Below are 24,483 nucleotides of genomic sequence, written 5' to 3'. Positions count from 1 at the left end.
ATAATTGCGCACACACACACACGCGTGCGCGTACGAACATATATTATATATACACGTATATAAAGAAAATTAAAAATTATTGAAAATTTTCTTTTTTTATGGGAGTTATTTTTTTATTCTTTTACATGAAGTAAAATTACCGTTATAGTTTCTACAATGTTTTATATATAAGGAAGTCAAATTCGTAACTCAAATTAAAAGTTTTAAATGAAGAAAAATATCGCTTTTTATTTCTTATTTCCAAATTTTACTTTTATGACATGATCAATGTTAAAAATTTTTATGATTTTGATTTTCTTATTTTTCTTATATAATAGTATGCAAAAGAACGAAAACATCCAATATATGGACATATGTTATATATATTTATATAAATTTTTATGTGAAGTTTTTACCGAGAGTGAAAGTGTATGTGATGTCTGGTCAAGATAAGTGGTATACCCGTTCTGCAAGACTACATCACTTTCTATCATTGTGATACTACCATCACCATTTAGGGTGTACATACAAAATACTTATGTAAATATTTTTAGACCATATATTTGACAATTCTTAAAGGCATATATATATATATAATACAGAAAAGCCACGGAGGCACATGATTTTTCTTCCACATTGTTAATACTAAATAACATTGTGCTTACAAACATAATGAACACTGAAAAGAGCCTCCCAGCTGCGATGCACCGGTCATCGCGCTGTAGTCCATCGGAAATAAATAAACGTTGCACAAGTGCAAATTACGAATTACTATGCCCTGTATCTTTTTCGCATTAATACAAGGATATGACATAAATTCTCTGTATAAAAGCCTAGTTAATGCTGCCGTTATTCGTAACAATATGTATTCGTTTCTTTTTTTATTTTTTATAAAGCATGGCGGGGTACGGCAACACAGTACAAAATATTGCTACCGTGAAAAAATTATTAGAAAAAGATAGTCTCTTTTGCATGATATATCTTGAGAATTCTTTGATCACATTCTTTGTCACGAGAAATAATAAAACAACACGGATTTTTAATAATATAGTAGAGTGTGAATTTTCCTAAGTTCTTGGGGTCCTACATTAACGGAAAAGGACTGTTCCGGACCTTTGTAGGGAATCTTTATTTCGGCGGCGAGTAATTTATGTTCTTGCATCGCCGCTGCCATCTCGCGATTCGGATACACAGCGAAATTCGCTTCCGCTCTTCCACCTGGTGTACGTTTGATAGCCTCGCGACGTACCTGAGCCTAAAAAATGCCATTACATATTGGATTTAGTAATCGACATTACATTAATTTGCACTATTATCGGTCTTATTTATACTTACCACTAACTCGTCAACTCGTTCCTTCAATTGCATAATGTTTCTCTGTCGTTCGAGTAAGTAATGATAAGACATTTCGGGCACTTTGCGCCTCAAATCAGGAACTGTCGGATACACTAGAGTCTTTTCGACATCCTGAAATAAATGTATTTAAAGTAGAAGAATGTTTAGAAAATATTCATGATTGATAATTATTATTAATTAATAATTGATTACTTTGACGAGATCGGTAGTCTTCTTTCGCAATTCTTGAATTTTCGTATCCAGAGATTTGAGATTCGTCGGTGATGGTAACGGTTCCAAGCTATCTAACTTTTGACGCAAGACAGCGCACATTATCTTTTTTTTTTGCTGATGCTCGTTATTCAAAGCTTGCTTGAGGGCATTTATTTCCTGTACGTAATATTTATTGTCCAAAGTACTCGTTATCGAAGTGCTTCCTGTCATGCTGTCCGCACCAGACACTGTTAACGTTTTCTTTCCGATTGACTTCAGCTTTTCTTTCAATTGCCCTTTCTCTGATTCTAAGCTATCAATATCGGTTTGCAGATGATCCATTGTTTCCTCGAATTCTTTTTCCTATCATCAAGGAAAATTAAAAAAGAAATTAGTAAACAAATGTACAAATAAAATTTTGATACAAAAATGGAAAAAGAAATACCTTGCGTTTCAACTGATTCTGCGCCTCTTCTAATTTTCTCTTCAATTTCTCAACATTCATCTCGTGTTCATGCTGCTGTGTTGCAAGACGCTTCTCGGCTAACTCTTTCCGCAGCATCATCTCGGACAATTCTTCTTGCTTCTCCCGCAAGGCTAATCTTGCCTCGCGTATATCACTGTCTCTTGTTTCGAGTTTTCTAATACAAAAATGTAAAAAAAATAATTTCAAAGAATCTTCTAACGGTAATTACATAACCATAATAGAAATGCACACACCTGCTAAGTATTTTCGTTTCTTCCGACTCTTTCCTTACAGCATTTGCTCGAACTACAATTGGCGTTATTTGATCGCTCTCCACAGACTTCTGTTGACTCTGCGTTTGTCCGCTTATGGCTAATTCATTTTCACACTCGGCCATCTTCTGTGCTAGATTTGCTGCTAGCTGTTGTATTACCGTTAAACTGGCCTTGATAGTAGCCACAGGACCCAGGTCTTCTGTATCATACACCCTTTCACTGGACGTCGCTGCCATTTCCTTTAATTTATCAGCCGGTAACCCTGTGTCTAAATCTGAAAATTTATTTTGTAAAAATATTACAAAAGGATAAATTTTCCAAGAAAGCCCATTAAAAAAAAAATATCTACCGCCATTTTCGATAATAGCCTGCAAAGCATTCTTCAATAGATATTGAAGTGTCTTCATAATTTTTACGCCATGCTGATAACACGTCGAAAATTGTTCGTTACAATCTTTATCCAATCCTAAATTAGCGCCTACAGAAAACGCTGGACCAGCATGATCACGTGGTACTCGTCTTCTAGCAGATTTCAAATGTTGCTGGATCACCTCGCACGTCGTCTCGACATGTTGACAAAGCATACCTTTAATAACAAGAATGTGTTATAGAGACATTTACATAAGTTTACTTAATTAATCAAATATTAATATTTTTCTAAACTAAATTAAGAGTTAAAGTTAATGATGATGATTTATAAAATTAATTTAGTTACATTAACTTACAAGGACAAAAAACTAACATTGTTAAAAATTATATTAAGATTATATTAAGTTTTAATTTAATCTTATATAATCTTTGATATAATTAATATAATCTCAATATAATTAAATTAAATTTTAAAAGCTTTATTAATATTATTCCTGTCAAATATTACGTACCTATATCAGCACCTTCTCCTTGTATCAATACTTTAATCGCCGCAGCGTCAGTAGCTATGGCGTCGCACGTATTGCCCAGAGTTCTTGTGCCGTTCACGATCAGACGCGCTTGATTGACAGCCATACTTTCGCCGAAGAGCACAGAGAACATTGTAGCGAAGTATCCGCAGCACTTTTCGATCGCGTCCATCGGCAAATTCTCGTCTAACTGATCTCTCTTAGCCAGCTCTATCAATGAGTCTAAGGACTTTTCCTGTGCCGCCATTTCTGGATAAGCCGCTCCCGCTTTAAGCAACATCTCCGAGTTGCACGAGTTTAAAGCCGACTCAAAACAGCTCAGGGTAGTTTGTAAGGCGTACATATGCGAGCACAGACGAGATCTGAATGAATACTGCGCTACTGAGTGACCTCTCACTACAGAAGTCCTGTAATTTAAAAAGAATTAAATATTGCACAAGAAATCTAAATGCGCAAAATTTGTACGGCAAAATAGAATGATCATTACCTGTCTATTTTTTCAATCGATCTATATTTTTCACGAACTTGTGAGATCAATATCTCCGTCTTTTGTGTCATTCTTGGTATTAATAAGAGCATCAATATCGCATCGTGATCTCCACCGCGAGTCAAAAATGCAGGAGGCATGAAGGATAGCAAATAGGACACGTGATTTCGTGCCTCCTCGGCATCTAAGCGGCGCAATTCGAGATCGACCGCCTTAGTTTGCGCTCGGGTTTCAGCGAACGTTTTCTGGAAGTCTAATATTTCCGCAAGTTGTTGGTCCGTACCTAAACCGTAAATTAAAATTTATTTTAAAAAAGACAATTAATAAAGTTATATATGTATATATCAGCATACCTCGAACGTTAGTCTTAGTGGACTCCGTTGACTGAACTCGTTGTTGCAACTGCAAACACTGTTCCTGCAATTGGTGTGTGAGTTCGCGGAACTTTGTGATGGTTAATTCGCGATCCGCCAACGTCTCCAGCGCGGCGTCCCGGTGCCGTTGAGCATCGCGTGCTGCTCCAAGTGCGAGATCCAATTCCTCACGAAGCTCCAACTCTAATTCTTTGGATGATTCAGCCAATTGATCTGACATGTCCTGAATAGATTTGTAGTATATCAGTTATATAAGTTTGTTGAATGCTACATATTTTTATGATATAAAGTACAGGATTTACGTACTTGCAGAGCTTCCAGATCTGCAACAGCCTCTTCCAGTTCAGCCACTTTTTCTTCCAACGCCATTTTCTTCTCGCCTAGCATCTCGACCATTTCTTCAGCACCTAATGCCGCATCGACCTACAAAAGAAACATTAAAATGAATGAAATGTTATTACAAATCGTACAAGTAATATATACCTGTTCCTGTAGATCCGCTATTTGATGTTCCATTTCTTCAACCCGCGTCGACAACTTCTCTTTCGTGCGACCCAATTCCAAGATTTCCGATTTCTTTTGATCCATATCCTTTTGCAATTTTTGGAATTCGTGTTTCTCGTGTGCCGACAAATCACGCATTTTCACAAGCGTTTCACGCAATCTGTTATTTTGTAGTTCCAATTGTTTCACCTCGTAGCTTGAACCTCCCGTAGTCGATCCACCGCCAGCTGCCTTATTTGCAAAAATAATATCATTTAAATATAAAAACAATAAAAATCTTCTAAAAATTAGATAAAATGTTATACCCGCTCAGACATTTCTGTGCGTAATATCTCTAGATCTAGTGTTTGTTCCTCTAATTTTTCCTTGAGTTGCTCTAACTCAATCTGAAGAGTTTCAGCTTTCTCTTCTGCCATTTCTTTATCCAATGTAGCCATTTCTACTGTTTCCGCAAGATCAGACATTTCTTCTTGATATTGTTCCCTTGCCGCGTGAGCTTCTCTAGTTTCTTGCCGAGCTCGTTGAAGGTCTCTTTGAAGGCTTGCCTTTGATAATAACAAATTAAAAATTAAAAAGTGTATTCTTAAAAAAGAGTAAACTTCGAGCTAAATAAAGAGCTCAAAATTTTTGATATTTAATTGATTCTTTACTCTGGTATTATATATACTCACTTGACTCTCCATGACTTTGGCCTTAAATTCAACAAGCTGTTCAACTTGAAGTTTCGTTTTTTCGAAATCTTTCATTCTCTCTTTATCTTGCATTCGTTTAACACGCAACGTTTCTACTTTCTCAGTAAGATCACGCACCTATAATATTATATATCTATATATATGTATACATAATCCTACACAACATAGAGTATATAATTTTATACTATAAAAGAACAATAAAAAGATTCTCGAAGTGAAGAATTTGTAAAAAATTTACCTGAGACTTCAAGTTATCGTTTTCTTGCATGAGTTGCAAGTGTGACAATTTTTCTTCTACCAGATTCGCGGCCGCTGCCGAACCCGCCATCACCTGACCAGGTACGAATTGCGGTTTCAATGTTTCTACAAAACCTGTCTGAATTACAGAAAGGAAAAAAAATAAGATATTTGCGTTCTATACCACGTCGGGTGTTCTTTTTATTATCGCATGAAAGAATTATCGCCAAAGAGCTTCTTCAAAGTCCTCTAGACCTGTGTACCTGTGCCAGTTTGAAACGCATATATATATGTATATACACACATATACGGTATATAACTAAACAGTATATGAATGGCGCAAACAAAGATAATGTAATTATTCTCAAAATGCGGCAATGAAAAAAACACCCCACATTTCCTATATATGAAAGTCGTATATGATGTGTTACGATAATGTAGCTATTTATTTTTGTATTTACATTGGGCACAAATTAATCTGTTTCATAGTGATTAATGAAAAATTAGTTATAATAGCAAAACACCAACAAGCTACACCGAATATTCTATTAGTACTAACAAATATAGAGGAAAATCCAGTCAATGAGTTGAATCATGTTATATGATACATTTACACAAGGCATGGCTAAAGTCAAATCATCGATAGCACTCTTTCATCTATTCTGCTCTAACAACTCGAACATGTGTATTCATTCGCATCCTCATTCCACAAAAATTAACTCTTGACAGATATAACTGTGAAGAAAGTTATTGATCGGGATAAGTCTACACTCCAAAGATGTACAAAACCCGTCCGTGCCAGACATTAGTATTATTAAACTTGTAACACAAACACGTGGGGGAAATTCAATTCCTAACTGTAAAAGAGAGGACGAGAGGCGATGCAGAACATCCCTTCCCATTATGTAAGCTATCAAAGCGTTATAGAACTCAGTTAATGAAGCTGATGTTAAACACAATATATAATGGTATGCGAAGAAGAGTAAAATGAAATTAAATCGATAATTCACTAAGGACGAGCGGATGTATTCGTTAAAAGTGCAATGACGTTTATTTCATTATGAAAGTTATGTGTTACGATGCTTTATGTGATCGGCAAACAGCTAGTATGAGAAAGAACAAGATATTAAAGAGGTGATGTATTAAAAAAATTGAGATATTACAATTAATGAGTATTAATTACATTATTCTGATCATCTTGGGCCTTTGGCTTTTTGCCGGGAGGCGAGCTCGTGCTAGGGGACTTCTGAAACACGTACGTGCATATTCCCATATGAATCATTCTGCGCCAATGGAATCCTCCGACTTGGTTTCGCAAATTAACAGTCCTTTCTTTTTTCTCTTTTTCATTTTTACCATTAATTCTACATCATTTTTGTACAAGCAAACTTTCCAGACAAAACGCATACGTGCACCATTACATTTGGTTGACCGAATTATAGAGTAGGATTCTTTGCACATAAATATAAGAAACGTACAAGTAATCGAAAGATTTTAAAATATCAGATCACCTTTGTTAGTCAAAAACGATGGAAATACATTGTAAAAATGTAGATAATCTATTCACATAGGAATTATATATTCATCATATATACACAGAAAAAAATGTAATACAGCCAATAACATATGTGATTGCGGGCTGCCAACTACATAAAATACTCAATACAATAATATTTGCTATTAATGCAAGTACAATGTTGATACTGCAATAGCATATATTATTGTATTGAGTATATTTTTAATTGGCAGCCCGCAATAACATATCTTATTGAATATATTGCATTTTTTTTCAGTGTATGTCATGCCTTGAATCTTCTGAGTAATGTTCTTAATGAATAAATTTCTTACTTTTACTATTTGATAAAAATAATAAAGGAATACATAAAAAAATTTATATTATGATCAGTTTTTATATTTTTCTATCACAGTTTATGGTATATCTTACCTCAACAAATGAAGCACGCTTCGAAGCTGTAGTTGGCGCTGGGATTAAAGACTCGCCGCCGTCTCTACGTTCGTGCGATGATCCAGTTAGGCTTTCCGTACTTGGGGCACTTAATAATGTTCTACTTCCAGATAAAGATAATCGAGAACTGTAAAAAAACAACACGAAATACTTAATAATATTTAATTTACATAATATTTTTTTACATTTGTGCTAAGCTGATCACTAACTCAACCGCGATAAAAACTCAAACTATAATATTATTTATATTAAAATGAAACGAAATAAGAATATGAAACGAAATAAAAATCTGTATATAAAGTAAATCATAAAATATTATATAATGATATAATTATATGCTCGTAAAAGTTTTAGTAAATTATAATAATATAATTTAAAATAACAATATGATTTTACATAAAAATGCAGCAAAATAATAAACAAAAAATAGCTTTTAATATCTAGCAATACAACTTTTGTGTCACAATAATGAATGCAACAAAAATAATCGCTAATTAGAATAAGTACGCATATGTAGAAGCTCCATAACAAGCAACTTGTTTGTGCTTTTAGGCCGCAGAATGAGAAAATGCAGTTGGCGTTTTGATATAATAACCAGTAATCAAGAGATAATTGTGATATATATATATATTATAAAGTCAGTAGCGATACAAGATACAACATTGCTGACATAAATTCCGTTCACCATTTAGCTTACAATAATCTTACCCAGAAAGTTTATCAGATTGCTGACGAGTAACATTCGCAGGAGATGTTTTTCTCCGCACACTTTTATGAGCAGCATATACATTTTAAGAATCAATTAATTACATACTCGCCTATATTCGCCTATTTATTTAAGAAATGCTAAAGGTTTTTAGAAAAAGGGATAACACAAAAAATAATCAATTTTTTCTTTTTAACGTTATTACAAGATGGGAAACTTACGCTGTAGGCTCGTTCCTCCGACGCATACTAATGCTAGCATGAAAATTGTGAAAATAAATAATTTCAAATGTTCTTTTTTCCAAATTTATAAATCACATTTGGCTAGTTCAACAATAAACAAACCATTTTTACTGCAAATAAATTATATTCTGCTTAATTACCGCATAATTTTAATTTTTTTTTAAATAGTACATTGCTCTAATATACCAAAGTATCATAATTCATAATGCAGCATTTACTTTTAATTGTAAAGTCAGCAAATAATCTATAATCTAACATATAATTGGTTATTTGTAGTACACTGTTAATTATATTATATATTTAATTGTATTATATTATATACTATATTTAAATTTTATTACATTTGTTATGGAAAAATATATATTTTCCATAAAAATACCTTCTTCTAAATCTAGCCAAAATTTTTCAGTGACATTTGGATCTAATAACTCACCTATTTAGTCGACTTCTGGCTCTAGCCGCACTATCATCAGGTGTTGTAGCATTGCTACCTACGGATGAAGGGCTGACTGGCTCAGTCCTATTGCCAGCTTCATCCAACAGTATAAGCTGTGTTTGACGCGCAAACATGCCATGATTCTCTGCACACTGCAACATTAGAAATAAATAAATACGAAATATATTTTCTTCCGCATTGATAATAAGTAAGTTAAACTCGAAACAATAAAAGTAGATTTATCATTAGAAATGTTATTGGATCATTACAAATTATATGAAAGATACAATGCTAAAATAACATTTTCTTCTATTGTATGTGGTATTTTATTATTCAGTGTATTTTGGAAAATAACACTTGGCAATCTCACAATATCACTTTACAAATCTTCCATCTACATCATATATATAATATTCTTATCCAATAGAACCAGAATTGACTCCTTAGAAGAATAAGTACATAGATACTGGGACTTTGTTCAAACTCCGATTAACTTGATGAGCGATTAATTTATCAAATAAAAGTACTTGTATTTGTATTTGTATTAACATAAATAGAATTGTAGAAGTATTAAATTAATTTTCTCAAGTTGACATTAAGTCTACTGAATTCACTGACAATCTTGAATTATTGTTATTAAGATACACTTAGTAGTATTCATTCTTTCTTATATGAGTTGTGTTTAGGTCTTTTTATATTAACTAGTGCTTTTAGTCAACATAAATCGGTCTCGCACATCCAGTACCTCAATAATGCGTTTTAACAGATTTTGATGTCAGTTTCAGAGTTAAAGATGACAAATTACACTTAAAATTTTGCTGTCAATTTATTTAATCGCCGATAAAGTAAGGAGTTTGATCGAGGTCACCCTTAAGTCTTCGACATGTCGCTCCATTAATTCACCTTGAAATACACCTGGCCCTTAACGCTGCCGTTGTTTTTCCCCTTCGGCTCGTCCAGTATAACGCCGATCCATTTCCCCGACGCAAATGCCGGGTGGCCGACGTAGGCGATCACGCCTTGGCACTCCTTCACGGGGACCTCGACGCGCTGCCCGATTTTAAACGACATCTCTCCGTGTCCGTCAGTCGTGACCTGTCCCAGCCCCAAACAGACGCATCAGCCGTGCGTTAACTTGTGCACACGATTCCTCTCCGCGTCACTTTCCGCCACACACAGATTAATATCTGATTTGCGACGGGGTGAAAGCGAGAGTATCACGAGTGCCCTGGATCCTCAATGACGCTCCAACCAACTCCTCTGGGACGTCCACGTCGTGATACCGTATCTATACCCCGCTAACACCACAATCTGACAGTTGCGCGATTGCCAGCAATTGCTGCACTTCTGCGCGCGAACACTTATTTGTGTATTTGCACTTTTTGCACTTGCAATCTCTCCACCTTCTCTCTCTTTCTCTCTCATAAACATGAGTGGAGGGTGTGAACGCCCAAAGGGGACGCGGCCTAAATCTCTGATATAAATAAGAACCATGTATTATACAGTCGCTTAGAAGATAATTTTATTTATTTATTTATTTATGGAAACAGTCATGCGACTAATTTTTATAATAATTACTAGCCAACTCGGATTTAAAACGTTTGCATTTGCCGCGTGCTTGTCGTGTTTCGTCGAATGCGCAGTTCTGTTATAGGGAATTCGCGGACCTAAAGCTCTAGTGATATATCGCTGACGGCGGCTGACACGGGATTTGTTTTCATTCCGTCACATTCCGTGCATTTGGTTGATTGAAGTCGGCTGTTTTTGCTCGCGCGTTTGCTCGCGCTCGGATAGAAGCGGATTCTTCAGCGCGCAGGTTGTACAGACGACAATGGCCAACCATTACGAGGTTCCGAATTGGTACGTTTCAGAACCTCTTCGTTCACCCGTCTATTGTTTACGCAATCGCTCTTCCCTGCTCGTCCGTCGTGGTGAGGAGACTGACATGACGTCAGGCGTCACTGTGCATGTTCATTAATATATTTTTTTTAAATATCTAGGGCCGGCAAACCGCCGGTAGGACTTCATCTGGACGTACTGAAGAACGACAAGTTGATACAGGTAGGAACGACGTCAGCCAAGCAACTTGAGTGAGCAATGTCACTCTTTCAGACCTGGTTGCACCAATATTGTTTTGATTTTAAACAAGACTTAAGCTATGAATAATGTATATCTTTATCTTTCTCGCTAAATAAATAGACACATATTTAAGTCTCACTTAAAGTTAAAATAATGTTTGTACAACCAAGTCTTAGAGAATTAACACTTACTTGAGCCTCGTGAGCTAATGTGTCTCATATATATGCTACTTTATAGAAACTCATGGTTGATGAGAAAAAGTGCTACCTATTTGGTCGTAATCAACAACTCAATGATTTCTGTATTGATCACGCGTCCTGTTCTCGCGTTCATGCAGCTCTTGTTTATCACAAGCACCTAAATCGAGCGTTTTTGGTCGATCTAGGAAGTAGTAAGTACAGAGTGCTATACCCCCCCCCCCCAATGCTAAAAGATACAATTTTTCTTCAAGAAACATTTTAATTTTTTTGTTATAAGCTTTGCTAACTGGTGTCTGATCACTTTTTTCAGCACATGGGACCTTTATTGGAAATCTACGTTTAGAAGCTCAAAAACCAACTCAGTTGCCAATTGATAGTACCTTTCACTTTGGAGCATCTACTCGATATTACATAATAAGAGAAAGACCTCAGACTGGTGCCCGACCTATCATCGAAGAACTGGAGAAATTATCTGAGGATATGGATGCTGGTGGTTTGCTAGGGCTACCGGAAACGGAAACAGAATTGGACGTATGCATCAAAAATTCGAAAATGTATATTAAAACTTAAATTTTACAGTGCTAAATGTAACCCAATTGTAACTTTCAGAATCTAACGGAATTTAATACAGCTCACAATCGACGGATCTCTATGCTTGGCATAACAGACGACGAAATGCACAAACCGACGCGCAAGCGAAAGAAAAAGGGAATCACGTTTAACGACGACGAAGAAGTAATTAATCCGGAAGACGTTGATCCGTCAGTCGGAAGGTTTCGTAATCTTATACAGACAACAGTTGTTCCTAGTAAGGTAATATTTGCATAATCCTTCAGCGAAAAACGCATGCGATTACAAAACTGCTTAGTATTAAAAGAATGACTGCATTCAGCATAAAATGCAGCTTGCTGTAACAGAAGTATTTAATATGATAGATTTATACATTTAATTCTAGTAAAAACTAAAAAGGCAAGAAAACAATTAAAGAATCTTGCAAAACTGCTTTTTCTGCTAAACGCGTCCAATATGGTTTTTTTTTAATGTAGAGAATGCGTATGGAGGGCGGTCTTATATCAATGTCAGAAGATCACCATTCTTTAAAACACATGCAACCGACGTCTACCGCCTCACAGCTCTATCACGATCTACCTCCCGAGCAATTTACGTCATCATCGACATCGGTCAATCCGTTCTCCACGGCTCTTACGTCGCTCACGACGCGGCTTGGCATGGCGTTACCCAACCCGGCACCCGACGTAGAAATGACACCAAATCAAATCCAGGCGGAGGTACAGCACGTGCAAGAGCACATGTCTGGTACAACGGAACCGCGCGCGATGGAACCGAAGAAGAAAAAATATGCCAAAGAAGCATGGCCTGGGAAAAAACCGATACCAACGCTTCTTGTATAATAGGAAGAATTACCGTTCGTGTATACATAATTATTTGCCGATAGAGCTGCACTTTCATCCAAGGATTGTTCATATATTACTAATTTATGTTGGATTTTTCATCAGCTCTGTCATATATGTTATTATATATCGGCAATATCAAATCTGTTTTAATCACGTTATATAGTTGAAAGAAACTATGTAAGATTTATGATGAAAAGACTAAATCTTTATACTAATTAAAATTATTAATGTAACAATAATTCAGATATAATTTAAACCAATTGCCATGGTTAAAGTTTCTATATAAAGTAAACACGTTTAATAAAATTTATGATAAACTATTTGAAAAATACAAATGAACTATTATAATCTATTAACAAACTGCATTTAGTAACTAATGACGATACTTGATCAAAACAACCTAAAATTATAAAACTTCAAAGGAATTTAATGATATTGGATTTATATGTTTATCATGTTAAGTTTTGTATTCGTGCTACATTTAGTTTATTTTTACTGCGATACACATATATCGATAGAAATAAAAAATTATTAATATTTACTTTATATTGAATAGATTTTAGTTACTAGCAGTATAAAGTTATATATATAGTTTTAACATTGGCGTGATTTTTTTATAGTTATTAATAACATTACCATACTTGTTACATAATATATTGCATTTCTTTAAACCTTGGCATAATATTTCCTCTATGTATAATTGCTGTCGCTCCAAGTGCAATGAATATGATGTAAATAACTATACAAGATATCTTGTTGATATACTTTTATAAATCAGTACCAAAAAAGTCAATAAAAAGGTAAATATTGTATATACAACAAGTTGAATATTGAACCGATATGTAATTAATAAAAGAAATAATCATTTCTCTATTGAGGCAGTTTTTAGCGTCTAATAATAATTTTTTTTGTGAATTTTACAATCTTTAACTCATGCAAATTGCACACTGCATATTCATTGGTTTTGAAACAGTTTTTACATGAAGCTGAAATAATTTCTAAATTTAAATTGGTAAGTAATTTAAGAATTTTGATGCAAACAAGCACTTTTTTCTCTGAAAAATTAAGATTTTATAAAAGAATTATTGGGAAAAATAATATCTTGATTAAGGTGTTATTTTTCTTAATATTTTGTTCATAATTTCACAATTTTTCTCATAATTTTTTGGTGAATAGTGTTTCAAGACGAATACATGACGCGCAATTCGTATGAGCCGGAAATTGTAAAAATTTAATGAAATTATTAGGTACCAAGAACTGCCTTGATCGAAAAATAGCACTTTTCTTGTTTCAAATGTTGTATATATTACGTAAATACTTATTATTTTGAATTATTACATTTTTTAATATAAAGAACATAATTACGTTACATTATATCTATATATAAAATATATTCGTTTTTCTGCCAAATGAAACATTAATTATAAATGATATAATATTTGTATATTTTTCTACTTGTCTCTATAAGGACTTTTTACGAAAAATACTTTTTTATATGATATATAAATATGATGAAAATATTATATGAGACAAAACATAAAATATACTTTCTAAACGAAATTTCACATAAAGTGCTCTGATAATTTCTGCCTTATTATTGTTCTATTTAAAACATATTCCAAAAAACGCGTGCATATTAGTATTTTAACTACGATTCCAGGGGAACTTCCTTGTAATTCTTGTAAATAAATTTGAATGCCGCGAGATTCTCGCTTCTGCGAATTCGCTCTTCTAGGGGTGCGTTCGGGGAGACGCTATTAGCGCTACCAGCATCAGTCCATCTTCATTACTCATTAAAAGTAGAACAAGGATAAACTGATGCTGATAGCGTCTCCCCGAACGCACCCTAGGTATATCTTCTAAGTACCAATGAATAAATGCTCGTTTTTTGTGATCAAATGTTATTGGGCTTATCCCAAGCTTCTTGTATAGCAATCATGTTACATAACATACAAATAGCTCGTTATATCTGCAAGTATATATCCAGTTGATATATTAATATTTATGTATAATATGATTGTTTTTACGTAACATGAATATTACGTAATAAATGAATAACACTATCCAACATTATTTTGCAATACAAGTATGAATAATCATCTTCGATGTATTTTTTATCTGTTGAACACAAACCCGTTCAAATTTGGATACTATTATAATTAAAAAAAAATTGTAGTTAAAAGTGACCACAATTTAAGATAATCTTAGAGGTTTTTCGCTTTTGTCTTGCCATTTTTTCAAATTTGGATAATGGCTTTATTTGCATCAAAAATATATCGTAAATAATTTACATTCATTCTGCAAAAAATCAAATTTTATCGGATATTGTAATTATATAATATAAACGACTATTATGTTAGATGTAATTTGTGTAATGTATAATATGATTATATTAATATCAATGTTACGTAACAAATTTTTATGTAAAAACGACTATTATATTAAAAGATTAAATTAATTTAATTTGTATAGAGAGTATATTTAATGAAAAGTGTTTATTAATTTTTAAATTGATTTAAAAGATTAAATTCTCTATTACGTATAATAAATTAATTATTATTACGTAAACATTTACGTATTATTAACAGTATTACAAATGTAATACTAGACAATATTAAATTGGCCAATAACTAATATACTTATTTTAAGTATTCAAAGCACTGCTGTTAGTTACTTTTACGATATTACATTTTTATAAGGGTACACGTTACTAAAACTTTATTTTACAAGATGTTTCTGGATTTTGCAGAGAAATTTTAAACTTCATTTATAATTTAAACATGATTTTAGAGGCCAACTGTGAACTATCCTTGAAGAAACCTACACTAGAAATTTATATTTTTGTTGTTCTGTTAATTATAATTGACCTCAGTGAGAATCGAAGTATAATCAAGAAACACGTAATTGTCCAATTATTTCGTACAAAGCTTCGTAAATTTTGGATGATGCATTCATGTGGCAAGATTCTAAACAAAACAGTTTTTATATATGATAGTAGAACCTCACAATAACACGCATTCAAGACTCTAAGCATGTATTATAATATATTCGTTCCTTTATACAAATAAAAATTAATTATGAAATGATGCATTTTTTTACTCGTATATTTTTATATTTGCTCTACAAGGAATTTTTACAAAAAATATTTTTTTATAAATTATAAGGTGACAATTATATACAAGAATAAACATAAAATATATATTTCTACACAATTGAGCACTGTGACATTTCTTTTACAATTTTCGCCTTATAGTCGGGCAGCAAAGAAAGAAATAGGCCGGCCTATTTCAAAAGATTCTAAAAAATTGTGTTAATATTCCAGTGAAGATGATGTATCCGGTGAAGATGGTGATTCAAGGGCGACTTCCTCATAATCTCTTTCGAGTGCCGCGAGGTCCTCGCGCGCTTCTGTGAATTCGAGCTCCTCCATACCTTCTCCCACGTACCAATGAATAAATGCCCGTTTATTGTACATTAGATCGAATTTCCGATTAAGTTTGGCCCAAGCTTCTTCTATAGCAGTCGTGTTAGATAACATAGAAACAGCTCGTTGAACCTGCAAATTTGATTAATATTTATGGCTATTATAATTACATATATTCATACGTAATTCTTTATGTAAGCAAATATTATAGATTAAGAATTTAATTAGAAAAGCTCTATTACATATAATAAATTAATAATTTTTTAGTTCATAAATTGTTGTAAATTAAAATTAAAATATAAATCATACAATTTTAATGAAAAGTGTTTATTAATATTAATATCTTGAATTAGATATTAATATCAAAAACTTTTCAAAAAACTAATTAACATACAGGATATCATGATAAGACTTTGTATTTATCACACATTTTAATGTAACATTATATAAAACGTCATGTATTATGCTATTGTGTATTATAATGTAAAATATTATATATATATATATATATATATATATATATAATTATATTATATATATTCAAAATTGTTTTCAAATATCTTTTGCATCTTAAATTACAAAGGCAAGTAAAGCTATAAATTGAATTATATACTGAATTCTTATGCAAATTGAATCATCTAAAGTAGATTTAAGTTTAAATTTAATATATCACATTTTATTTTGATTTCAGAGATGTAAATTAAGATTCTTCAATCTTATGATTGCCGATGATACATACCTTTGCGAGATCGCCACCTGGCACGGCTGTGGGCGGTTGATAATTAATTCCGACTTTAAAACCCGTGGGACACCAGTCGACGAAGCGAATGTAGCTCTTGTCCTTCATAGCGGCAATCGCGGCATTGACGTCCTTAGGCACGACGTCCCCGCGGTACAGGAGGCAGCAGGCCATGTACTTGCCCTCGCGCGGGTCGCACTTGACCATTTGATTTGAGGGCTCGAAGCACTCGGAGGTGATCTCTGCGACCGATATGCCCTCGTGATAGGCCTTTTCAGCGGACACCACCGGGGCATAGGTCGCCAGGGGAAAGTGTATGCGAGGATAGGGTACTAGATTCGTTTGGAACTCGGTCAGGTCGACGTTCAGGGCGCCATCGAATCTCAAGGATGCGGTGATCGACGATACCACCTGGCTAATTAGCCGGTTCAGATTCCCATACAAGGGCCGTTCGATGCCAAGCTTGCGCCGACAAATGTCGTAAATTGCTTCGTTATCCACCATGAATGCGCAATCGGAATGATCGATCGTCGTGTGCGTCGTTAATACAGCATTGTAAGGCTCCACCACGGCTGTGGAAACCTAAAAGTAAACGTGTATTTTTTTTTCAATAAGAATCTAAATAATTATTATTTATTTCTGATACTTGCAATTACAGAAATTAGCTTTAAAGCTTAGATATTGGCTTTTAAAGTGATTAAACATTTTTACTCTAAGCATCAAAAAAATATAAAAGTAAGAAATCATATTTTTTCAGTTTTGCTTTAATGTTTTTTATCTCTTACAAAATAGGAAAGCGAGACAATTAAAATTTGTTCGCAAGAACATGAGAAGTTGATTAATTATTCTGAACTCACTTGCGGCGCCGGATATATAACAAATTCCAATTTACTCTTCTTGCCGTAATCGTCGGACAGCCTTTCCATAAGTAGAGACGTGAAGCCAGATCCCGTGCCACCCCCAAACGAGTGGAAGACAAAAAAACCTTGCAGGCCGGTGCACTGATCAGTCAGTCTGCGCACTCGGTCCATCACGGATTCGATGACTTCACTTCCGATGGAATAATGACCGCGAGCGTAATTATTGGCGGCATCCTCCTTGCCAGTAATTAATTGCTCAGGATGATACAATTGTTTGTACGGTCCCATCCGAACTTCATCTGTAGAAATAATAATTTTTAAGCTACAGACATATTTTACATATCAATGTATATAAAATATTTACGCCATTATTGTTATCCCTATTATTATCACTATTATTATTATTTTAATTAAATTTATTTACCGATAATTAGTTACTACATTTCTATATCTGTGATTAGTTATTCTATTGTGACTAACCGACGACAGTTGGCTCGAGATCGATCATCACGGCGCGCGGTACCATCTTGCCGGAGTCCGTCGCGTTGAAGAAGGTATTGAAGCAATCGTTGGAACCGGAAGCCTTATCGGACGGCATGGTTCCATCCGGCTGAATACCGTGTTCCAGACAATACAACTCCCAGCAGGAATTACCCATCTGGACACCCGCCTGCCCCACGTGCATCGATATACACTCACGCTGTAAATCGCGTAACGTATTTTATATTGATTAATAAAATCATGACGATGCACTCCGTAGAATCTCGGACATCTTTTCGGAAGTTGAAAATTGAATAGAAAAAACGCAATTTTACTTTTCCATACCATTTTGAGATTTGTAATTTAAACTTCTTTTGATGTTACACTATAAAAATTTGGATAAATTTCCGAATAAAAGTTTTAATTAAATCTTTAATTTTAAATACAACAAATTTGGAGGCCGGCCATGAGCTACCTTAGAAAAAACACTAGCAATTTATATTTTTGTTGCTTTGGTAACCGATTACAATCGATTATAATTGATTTTCAAGGGGATCAAAATATAATTCTTTAACTTGAAATATAATGAGTTTGAGAAATACATGAGTTACTTCATGCTTCACTATTAATTTTAAATTAGTTTAATAAAAAAATTTTAACTAAATTTTTGGCGTAATATTATTTAAAATAATGGAAAATTGGTTGAATTAGTTTTGAAATATTTAATATATATAAATATAATGTTACATAATTACATAATTAAATTAAATTAAAGAATATTAATAAATTTATACATTTACGTATATTTTATTAAGGAAAAAATATTCTATTTAAAACAATTGCATTTATATTAGTATAATGTATAATGTAAATTGGACCATATTTATTAATTTTATCACATGCTGTTATATATAAAAATATACTATAATATGTTCTAATTGTTAATATACTTTTAATATGTTTAATATAATGCATGCTATAAAGTGTGTAATATAATGTAAATATAAATTGATATATATCTTATGTTTCAGCACTTTGTTTTAAACAGGATTAAACATGAATAATTAAATAATTAAACGATCTTTGTAAGCTGCATGTATATATGTATACTATGTATATGTTCTGATATATGTATACTCTTATTGCCATGCGTCATACGTATGTTACCGTAGCAACTAAGAACGCGTGGTGCAATACTTGTCGTTCCCCTTAAAAGTGACAATAGTTAAATTATAAAATAAATAAAATGTCAAATAATCTGTGGACGAAGCTATCTCTCCTATCTAACGATTGCAAAGTTATTACATAATTGTCTAAAAAACTACTTTTCTATAACCAGTGTATATTTACAATTTTTACATAATTAATTAATACATAATTAATTTTTACTGCCCAGTGTGATTTTATAAAAGTGATAATTAATCCATTAATTTGTTGATCAGAAAAGGTTTCAATTGTGTAGAAATAAAATCGCGCGTTTGGAGTAAGAAGTGCACTCTTAAATTAATATTTATTAGATAAATATTGGACTAATTCTTAAATATTAAATTATACATTTTTAAATAAATTTAAAAAATGCAGCCTCCTGAAACAAAAAATTTGAAGTAATATCTTAAGAATAACGAAAGAAAATCCTTGATACTGACTGAGAAGAAACATAATAAAGAAAATTATAACGCGATTATTGTCGACTCATGGATACTAATTATAGAGCAAACATCGCAAAGTGGCTACCACTTTCTGACGGTACCCTCGACAAATGGCTCGTAGACGCTTCTCTTTTGGATGAAAAAATGGGGACAATTGCAGGATGCATAGCTTTAATTATTGAAGACTCTGCGGAGGCTCAAACTTGCGATCAGGAGGTCCGAATATGAATTTTTAGTGAAAACCTTTTTTGTTTGTTAGTAAATATATAAAATAAAATTAAAACTATTCGGACAGTTAATTGCTTTGCGCGTATTTTGCAGGTATTTGAGGAAGTAATAGATAGCTTGGAAGAATTAATAGAGAGTTACAAATTAACATGTGATCCAAAAGAATTAAGCAATCATCCGATATACAAGTATAAAATAAATCACCTGTCGATGGTATTAAAGCGAAAACTCAACGTCATCGCAAAGTTTATCCAAGATTTAATTAATAATATTGTTGATTGCAAAAACGACGAAAACACAAGAATAGTGTTCAGGTAAAAGTAATACAGAAATAATTCTTTCTGTTACACTGTATTACGCTTCCTTCAGTTTAATTACTTTGACATTATTATCTTAATCACATTTTAATACAAGAGAATTTTTTAAATATAATTTTTCCAAGATATATTTGAAGTATTACCAGATAATAATACGATGGACAAATTGCAGAGTGGTAAATGCTTACAATAAAATCCTCGATATAAATCGGGATGTGTCAAATTCGTCTGTCAATGTCTTTTACAACGATTGCCCATCCATGCTGGAACCGTTGAAAAAAATCTCCGTGACCAAAATATTACAAGCAAGTGTTTTATTATTTATTATGCATTATGCATTGTAATAGCTTTTGTCAATTTGCTAAAAGAAAAAAATTGATATTTTTCTTTATTTTGAATAACAATATATTTTATTGTAATATTAATAATTTCAGATATTAGCAAAGAATAGGGCGGAGGAATCCTGTCATGAATTAATCGATTGTCTTCTGGCAAATTATGAACCTCACGAAAAAACTGAGCCTGTTTCTACAACGAATGACGTGGACGTTTCAGAAAATTCCAGCATGGAAATTTATCGGTTGGTTGTAATCACAATTGTATTGTCAGTATTATTATCATTTCATGACATGTCTTGTTATGTACTCTGCAGCACTCTTACGAGACATTTAACGCCACCGATTACGAGTGCGGCATCAATGTCTGAAGTGGAAGCATCCAATATCGAAAGTGTACAAACAATTGTGAACACGCAAAATGAGCAGGTGCTTAGACTTTTAAATGTTGCACAGGAAATTTCGCCGCAATTACTTGGCACAGATGCGTTAAAGACCAACAAAGGTACAGTTCGAGTGAATTTAAAGACTTTCTTCTAGCGTTAAATTATTTTTATCGTTAGAATATTACATTTAAAGAACAACGTGTAAATTTTTTTTTGTTAGGCGAGACAAGATTAAGGGGCAGTGCGTTGAAGAAAGTAAAGAATTATTATCAGGAGGTAGCATGGGGCGCGCTATCCAGTATTTTAGATCATGTGATACTGTGGTGGTCACGAGAAGCCCTCGCGACACATCACAGCCACGGTGCTCAGCATCTGAAGGATTGGTTGCGGCAGTTCATTCAGGGGACTGAAAGTAATAGTTACTTTTGTATTTAAAAGCTCTTCTCATTTGAAGCTTTTTATAATTTGAGAACAGTATTACCCTTTTATATCTTCCAAATTTCAGCCCCACCTACAGTGAGATCAGCATTGCAGAATTTATGCGACACGCTCGGTTATCACACGACTATTACTTCCTGGGATCAGATGTTTAGATTAGCCTACACCTCTGCCTTTGAGTGCTGTTCGAAACCGTCGTCTATGGAGGTTGGTAAACTTTACGTATATAGAAAATTATTAATCTAGGATTTCAAAAATATCTATCCGATATAATGGATTAACAAAAATATATACTCTACATAGAGCAACATCTATTAAATTTATAATAAAATCTTGCATAAAAATTATAATTTACAATTGTGTAGATATATTTACAAAAGTGGATGTAGAATTATTAATCTTCTCTTGTAAAATATTGATTGTTTACGCAATTCGAAATAGTATTTTAACAAAAAGTTACGACAAAATATGCCGAATCATCTTAATGTTATATCTGTAAAATTAAATTTAGAAACAAATTAAAAATATTTTAGCTGTATATAATAATTTAAAAATACTGCATGCTTACACAAATGTACAATTATTCTTAAATTGTAAAAATATTTCAACAACAATATTACAACATAAAACATTAACCATTCTACATAACAAAATGTTTAATTAGAGAATATCAAACAGTTTTTAGAATAATTATAAAATATTTATATCTCTAATTTAGATTTGTATAATTTTTGACAAATAATATTTAACATTTTATTTCGAAAACTTTTGCGTGTGTTGTGACGTATTATCAATTATTATGAAATTCTCATCAATTTATAATATCATTATTGTGGAATATTTATACATTAGCGTAGGAAGATCTCTCTAGTAAAAAGAAAGAAGTTAAAAGTTTTCTATACTTAGATAATACCCAATAATTATTAGTAATTGTTTATAGGGGACCGACACTGGTCAAATGTTTGGCGAGGTATTTCAGCTACTAGTCAGCCTCAGCAATGAATGCGAAGTGGGTGGCGAATGGGTGATAGGAGCACCTTTGGTAGAACTCCCATTGTCGGAGCAGATCGTCGTGTTGCACAGGATGGACCATTCAGTGCACACGGCAAGATTGTGGGCCATTCAAGAAGCCAAGACCATAGCTCATACTTGGGACCTGGAAGTGTTCTTCCTTTTAGTCAAGGGTGACGTAGCAAACTGCCTTGAAGAGCTGTCTTACCTCAAGGTACTTTTCCTTTTTTTTACTTCTATCTTTTAGAGGAAAAAAATTTATTGTATTTATGTTTTATCAATTGAATTTAGCTCGCTGATCATACGACTGCATTGTCCATGAATTCTATTAGCGTCCAAGTATATGTATGCACAAAGATGAGAGCGAAGATTGTTTCCGAAGTCAAGGCAAACGTTGAATTGCTTCAGGTATAATGTTGCATGATTTTGAATTTTAAATATAAAGGAACGAAAAGAATGATTTGCGAAGAAAAAGTTCTCCAGTTGTTCCGGATATATAAATTCGGAAATAAATTAAATAATACATAATAAACAACTTGAATTACAATTTTTTTAATTTTCATAGCAGCATAAATAATATCCTGATTAATTTTATGATAAAAATAGTAGTTATATTTATCAAAATAAATTTAACAGTTATCATGAAAAATAGGAAAATAATTCTTTTGTGAATAATAATTTTTAGAATAATTTTTGAATCTGCTGCTAATAAACTGCAGATGATGTTATATATGTTTCTTTATTTCTGCAGATCTGCCCAGCTAAGTGTTCAGACACGCTTGCCAAAATCTGTCGTGTGATCAGCCTCGCGAATTTGCACATGTGCTTTCCACAGTCGAATTATTGGAGAAGAAACAGCACCGTATGTCCGGTGGCAGCCAGTCTTTATGTGGAAACTTATTTTGGTACACATTTCTTATGTTATATTATTTTCCTATCATCTTGAAATAATATTATTAAAATTGTAGAAAAAGTACTACTGCCAGTGTTGGAAGTGATAGAGGATTACGAAATATCCAACATGATACTACGAATAATGTGCGAGGCGTGGCTTGATTATATTTACCTTCATCGCATCAAATTTACGTAATGTTCCTATTTATTTGATATCTTAATCAAAACTGTTGTAAAATTATGTGGAAACGATATCTCTGTTTATGTTCTATTGTATCTTATTGTATTATTATCTTATTGTATTGAAACAAATTTCTAGCGAATACGGTGCGCAACAACTGTTGACGGATTTTGCGTATGTATCGACGTGGATCACGGAATGCTCAATCATCTCGCAAAATGTGAGAAATCATCTGCTGAAGAACGAGGTCCTACGTCGTTGCGAAGGCGTTGGCCGGCTTCTATTGAGGCACCCGGGTGAAGCTATCGCTATGCACAAACGTCTGAGTAAATTAAATATTAATTTAATTTACATTTATTTAACTGTGATTTTTTTATTTAATTTTACTTGGAATATATATTTCTCAAAGATAATTTTGCGAATGAAAGAAGTTTGATCGCAAATAAATATTATTGTTAAAACATATTCTTTTTCCTCATTACGACGTGATTACAATTGTAACAAAAAGTATTTTCTTAATAACAATAAAAATCCAACTTTCGCTTCCTCGAGAAGAGATTAATCTTCTCAAGATCTTTTTATTTATTTTAGCTCGAAGAACGAACGAACGTGGGTCACCTGAATCTCCAGGTCTGGAACGCATGCCAGCTGAGATGTACGTTCCGAATCAAGAACAGTGGCTTGAATTACGTGCTCCCAAGCGATACAATTTTTGCTGTATGGAATAAGGGAAGTAAAAAACGATAAATTTTCTCAATCGAAACTTTGATTGTCGCATTCTTTCCCAGAATGATGACGGCAGTTCAGCGCGTCACAAATATTTCTCTAGTAGAATAACGAAGGAAATTGAATTAACAATAATTCATAGAAATTATTTAAATTACTTTTACTGCCAATTTTATTTATGGTATTTATTCATTTTAGCTGTGTAGTTATTAATCAATAAAAGATAATTAATCACATTTCTAAACATAATGATTTACTTGAATAAAAGAGATTTAAAAAAATATAGAATTATCCCAATATATTATTCATT

At 33.0% G+C, this 24,483-nt stretch overlaps 4 protein-coding genes across 8 annotated transcripts; 2 read left to right on the top strand and 2 right to left on the bottom strand.

Moving 5' to 3' along the window:
- Positions 1-522: 522 nt before the first annotated feature.
- LOC105830457 (dynactin subunit 1) lies at positions 523-10,139 on the bottom strand. 4 transcript variants are annotated; one of them, XM_012669777.3, is made up of 20 exons: positions 9,715-9,882; positions 8,809-8,963; positions 8,355-8,387; positions 8,136-8,195; positions 7,407-7,554; positions 6,645-6,707; positions 5,463-5,600; positions 5,204-5,341; positions 4,838-5,077; positions 4,512-4,763; positions 4,335-4,451; positions 4,008-4,251; positions 3,655-3,937; positions 3,150-3,574; positions 2,618-2,854; positions 2,248-2,542; positions 1,973-2,168; positions 1,528-1,890; positions 1,315-1,446; positions 523-1,234 (listed from the first exon to the last, which is right to left on the bottom strand). In XM_012669777.3, exons 1-20 carry the CDS (start codon positions 9,880-9,882, stop codon positions 1,019-1,021), a joined length of 3,903 nt encoding a protein of 1,300 aa, XP_012525231.2. In that variant the 3' UTR covers positions 523-1,018. The 4 variants fall into 4 exon arrangements, with proteins under 4 accessions (XP_012525231.2, XP_012525234.2, XP_012525232.2 ...); XM_012669780.3 differs by lacking the exon at positions 6,645-6,707 and having other exon boundaries at positions 9,715-10,139; XM_012669778.3 differs by lacking the exon at positions 8,136-8,195 and having other exon boundaries at positions 9,715-10,139.
- Positions 10,140-10,373: 234 nt separating this feature from the next.
- On the top strand, positions 10,374-13,319 carry LOC105830459 (nuclear inhibitor of protein phosphatase 1). Of its 2 annotated transcripts, none has more exons than XM_036287171.1 (6): positions 10,374-10,671; positions 10,812-10,872; positions 11,128-11,281; positions 11,401-11,621; positions 11,700-11,898; positions 12,137-13,319. In XM_036287171.1, exons 1-6 carry the CDS (start codon positions 10,643-10,645, stop codon positions 12,544-12,546), a joined length of 1,074 nt encoding a protein of 357 aa, XP_036143064.1. In that variant the 5' UTR covers positions 10,374-10,642; the 3' UTR covers positions 12,547-13,319. The 2 variants fall into 2 exon arrangements, with proteins under 2 accessions (XP_036143064.1, XP_012525238.1); XM_012669784.3 differs by having other exon boundaries at positions 10,382-10,671; positions 11,700-11,903.
- Positions 13,320-15,668: 2,349 nt separating this feature from the next.
- LOC105831806 (tubulin alpha-4A chain) lies at positions 15,669-18,229 on the bottom strand. Its single transcript, XM_012672213.3, has 4 exons — positions 18,009-18,229; positions 17,526-17,827; positions 16,669-17,250; positions 15,669-16,061 (listed from the first exon to the last, which is right to left on the bottom strand). The coding sequence occupies exons 1-4, from the start codon at positions 18,211-18,213 to the stop codon at positions 15,816-15,818; spliced, it is 1,335 nt and encodes a 444-aa protein (XP_012527667.2). The 5' UTR covers positions 18,214-18,229; the 3' UTR covers positions 15,669-15,815.
- Positions 18,230-18,943: 714 nt separating this feature from the next.
- Positions 18,944-24,447, top strand: LOC105831800 (coiled-coil domain-containing protein 142). Its single transcript, XM_012672203.3, has 13 exons — positions 18,944-19,873; positions 19,979-20,199; positions 20,375-20,507; positions 20,637-20,782; positions 20,855-21,042; positions 21,144-21,335; positions 21,429-21,568; positions 22,302-22,586; positions 22,664-22,780; positions 23,124-23,277; positions 23,341-23,458; positions 23,586-23,773; positions 24,039-24,447. Exons 1-13 carry the CDS (start codon positions 19,703-19,705, stop codon positions 24,173-24,175), a joined length of 2,190 nt encoding a protein of 729 aa, XP_012527657.2. The 5' UTR covers positions 18,944-19,702; the 3' UTR covers positions 24,176-24,447.
- The last annotated feature ends 36 nt before the right edge of the window (positions 24,448-24,483 follow it).

The sequence above is a fragment of the Monomorium pharaonis genome, chromosome 1 (genome assembly GCF_013373865.1).
Source record: "Monomorium pharaonis isolate MP-MQ-018 chromosome 1, ASM1337386v2, whole genome shotgun sequence".
Classification (NCBI taxonomy): Eukaryota; Metazoa; Arthropoda; class Insecta; order Hymenoptera; family Formicidae; genus Monomorium; species Monomorium pharaonis.
Note: the sequence above shows the minus strand (reverse complement) of the source record. Positions and strands in the feature narration are given on the sequence as shown.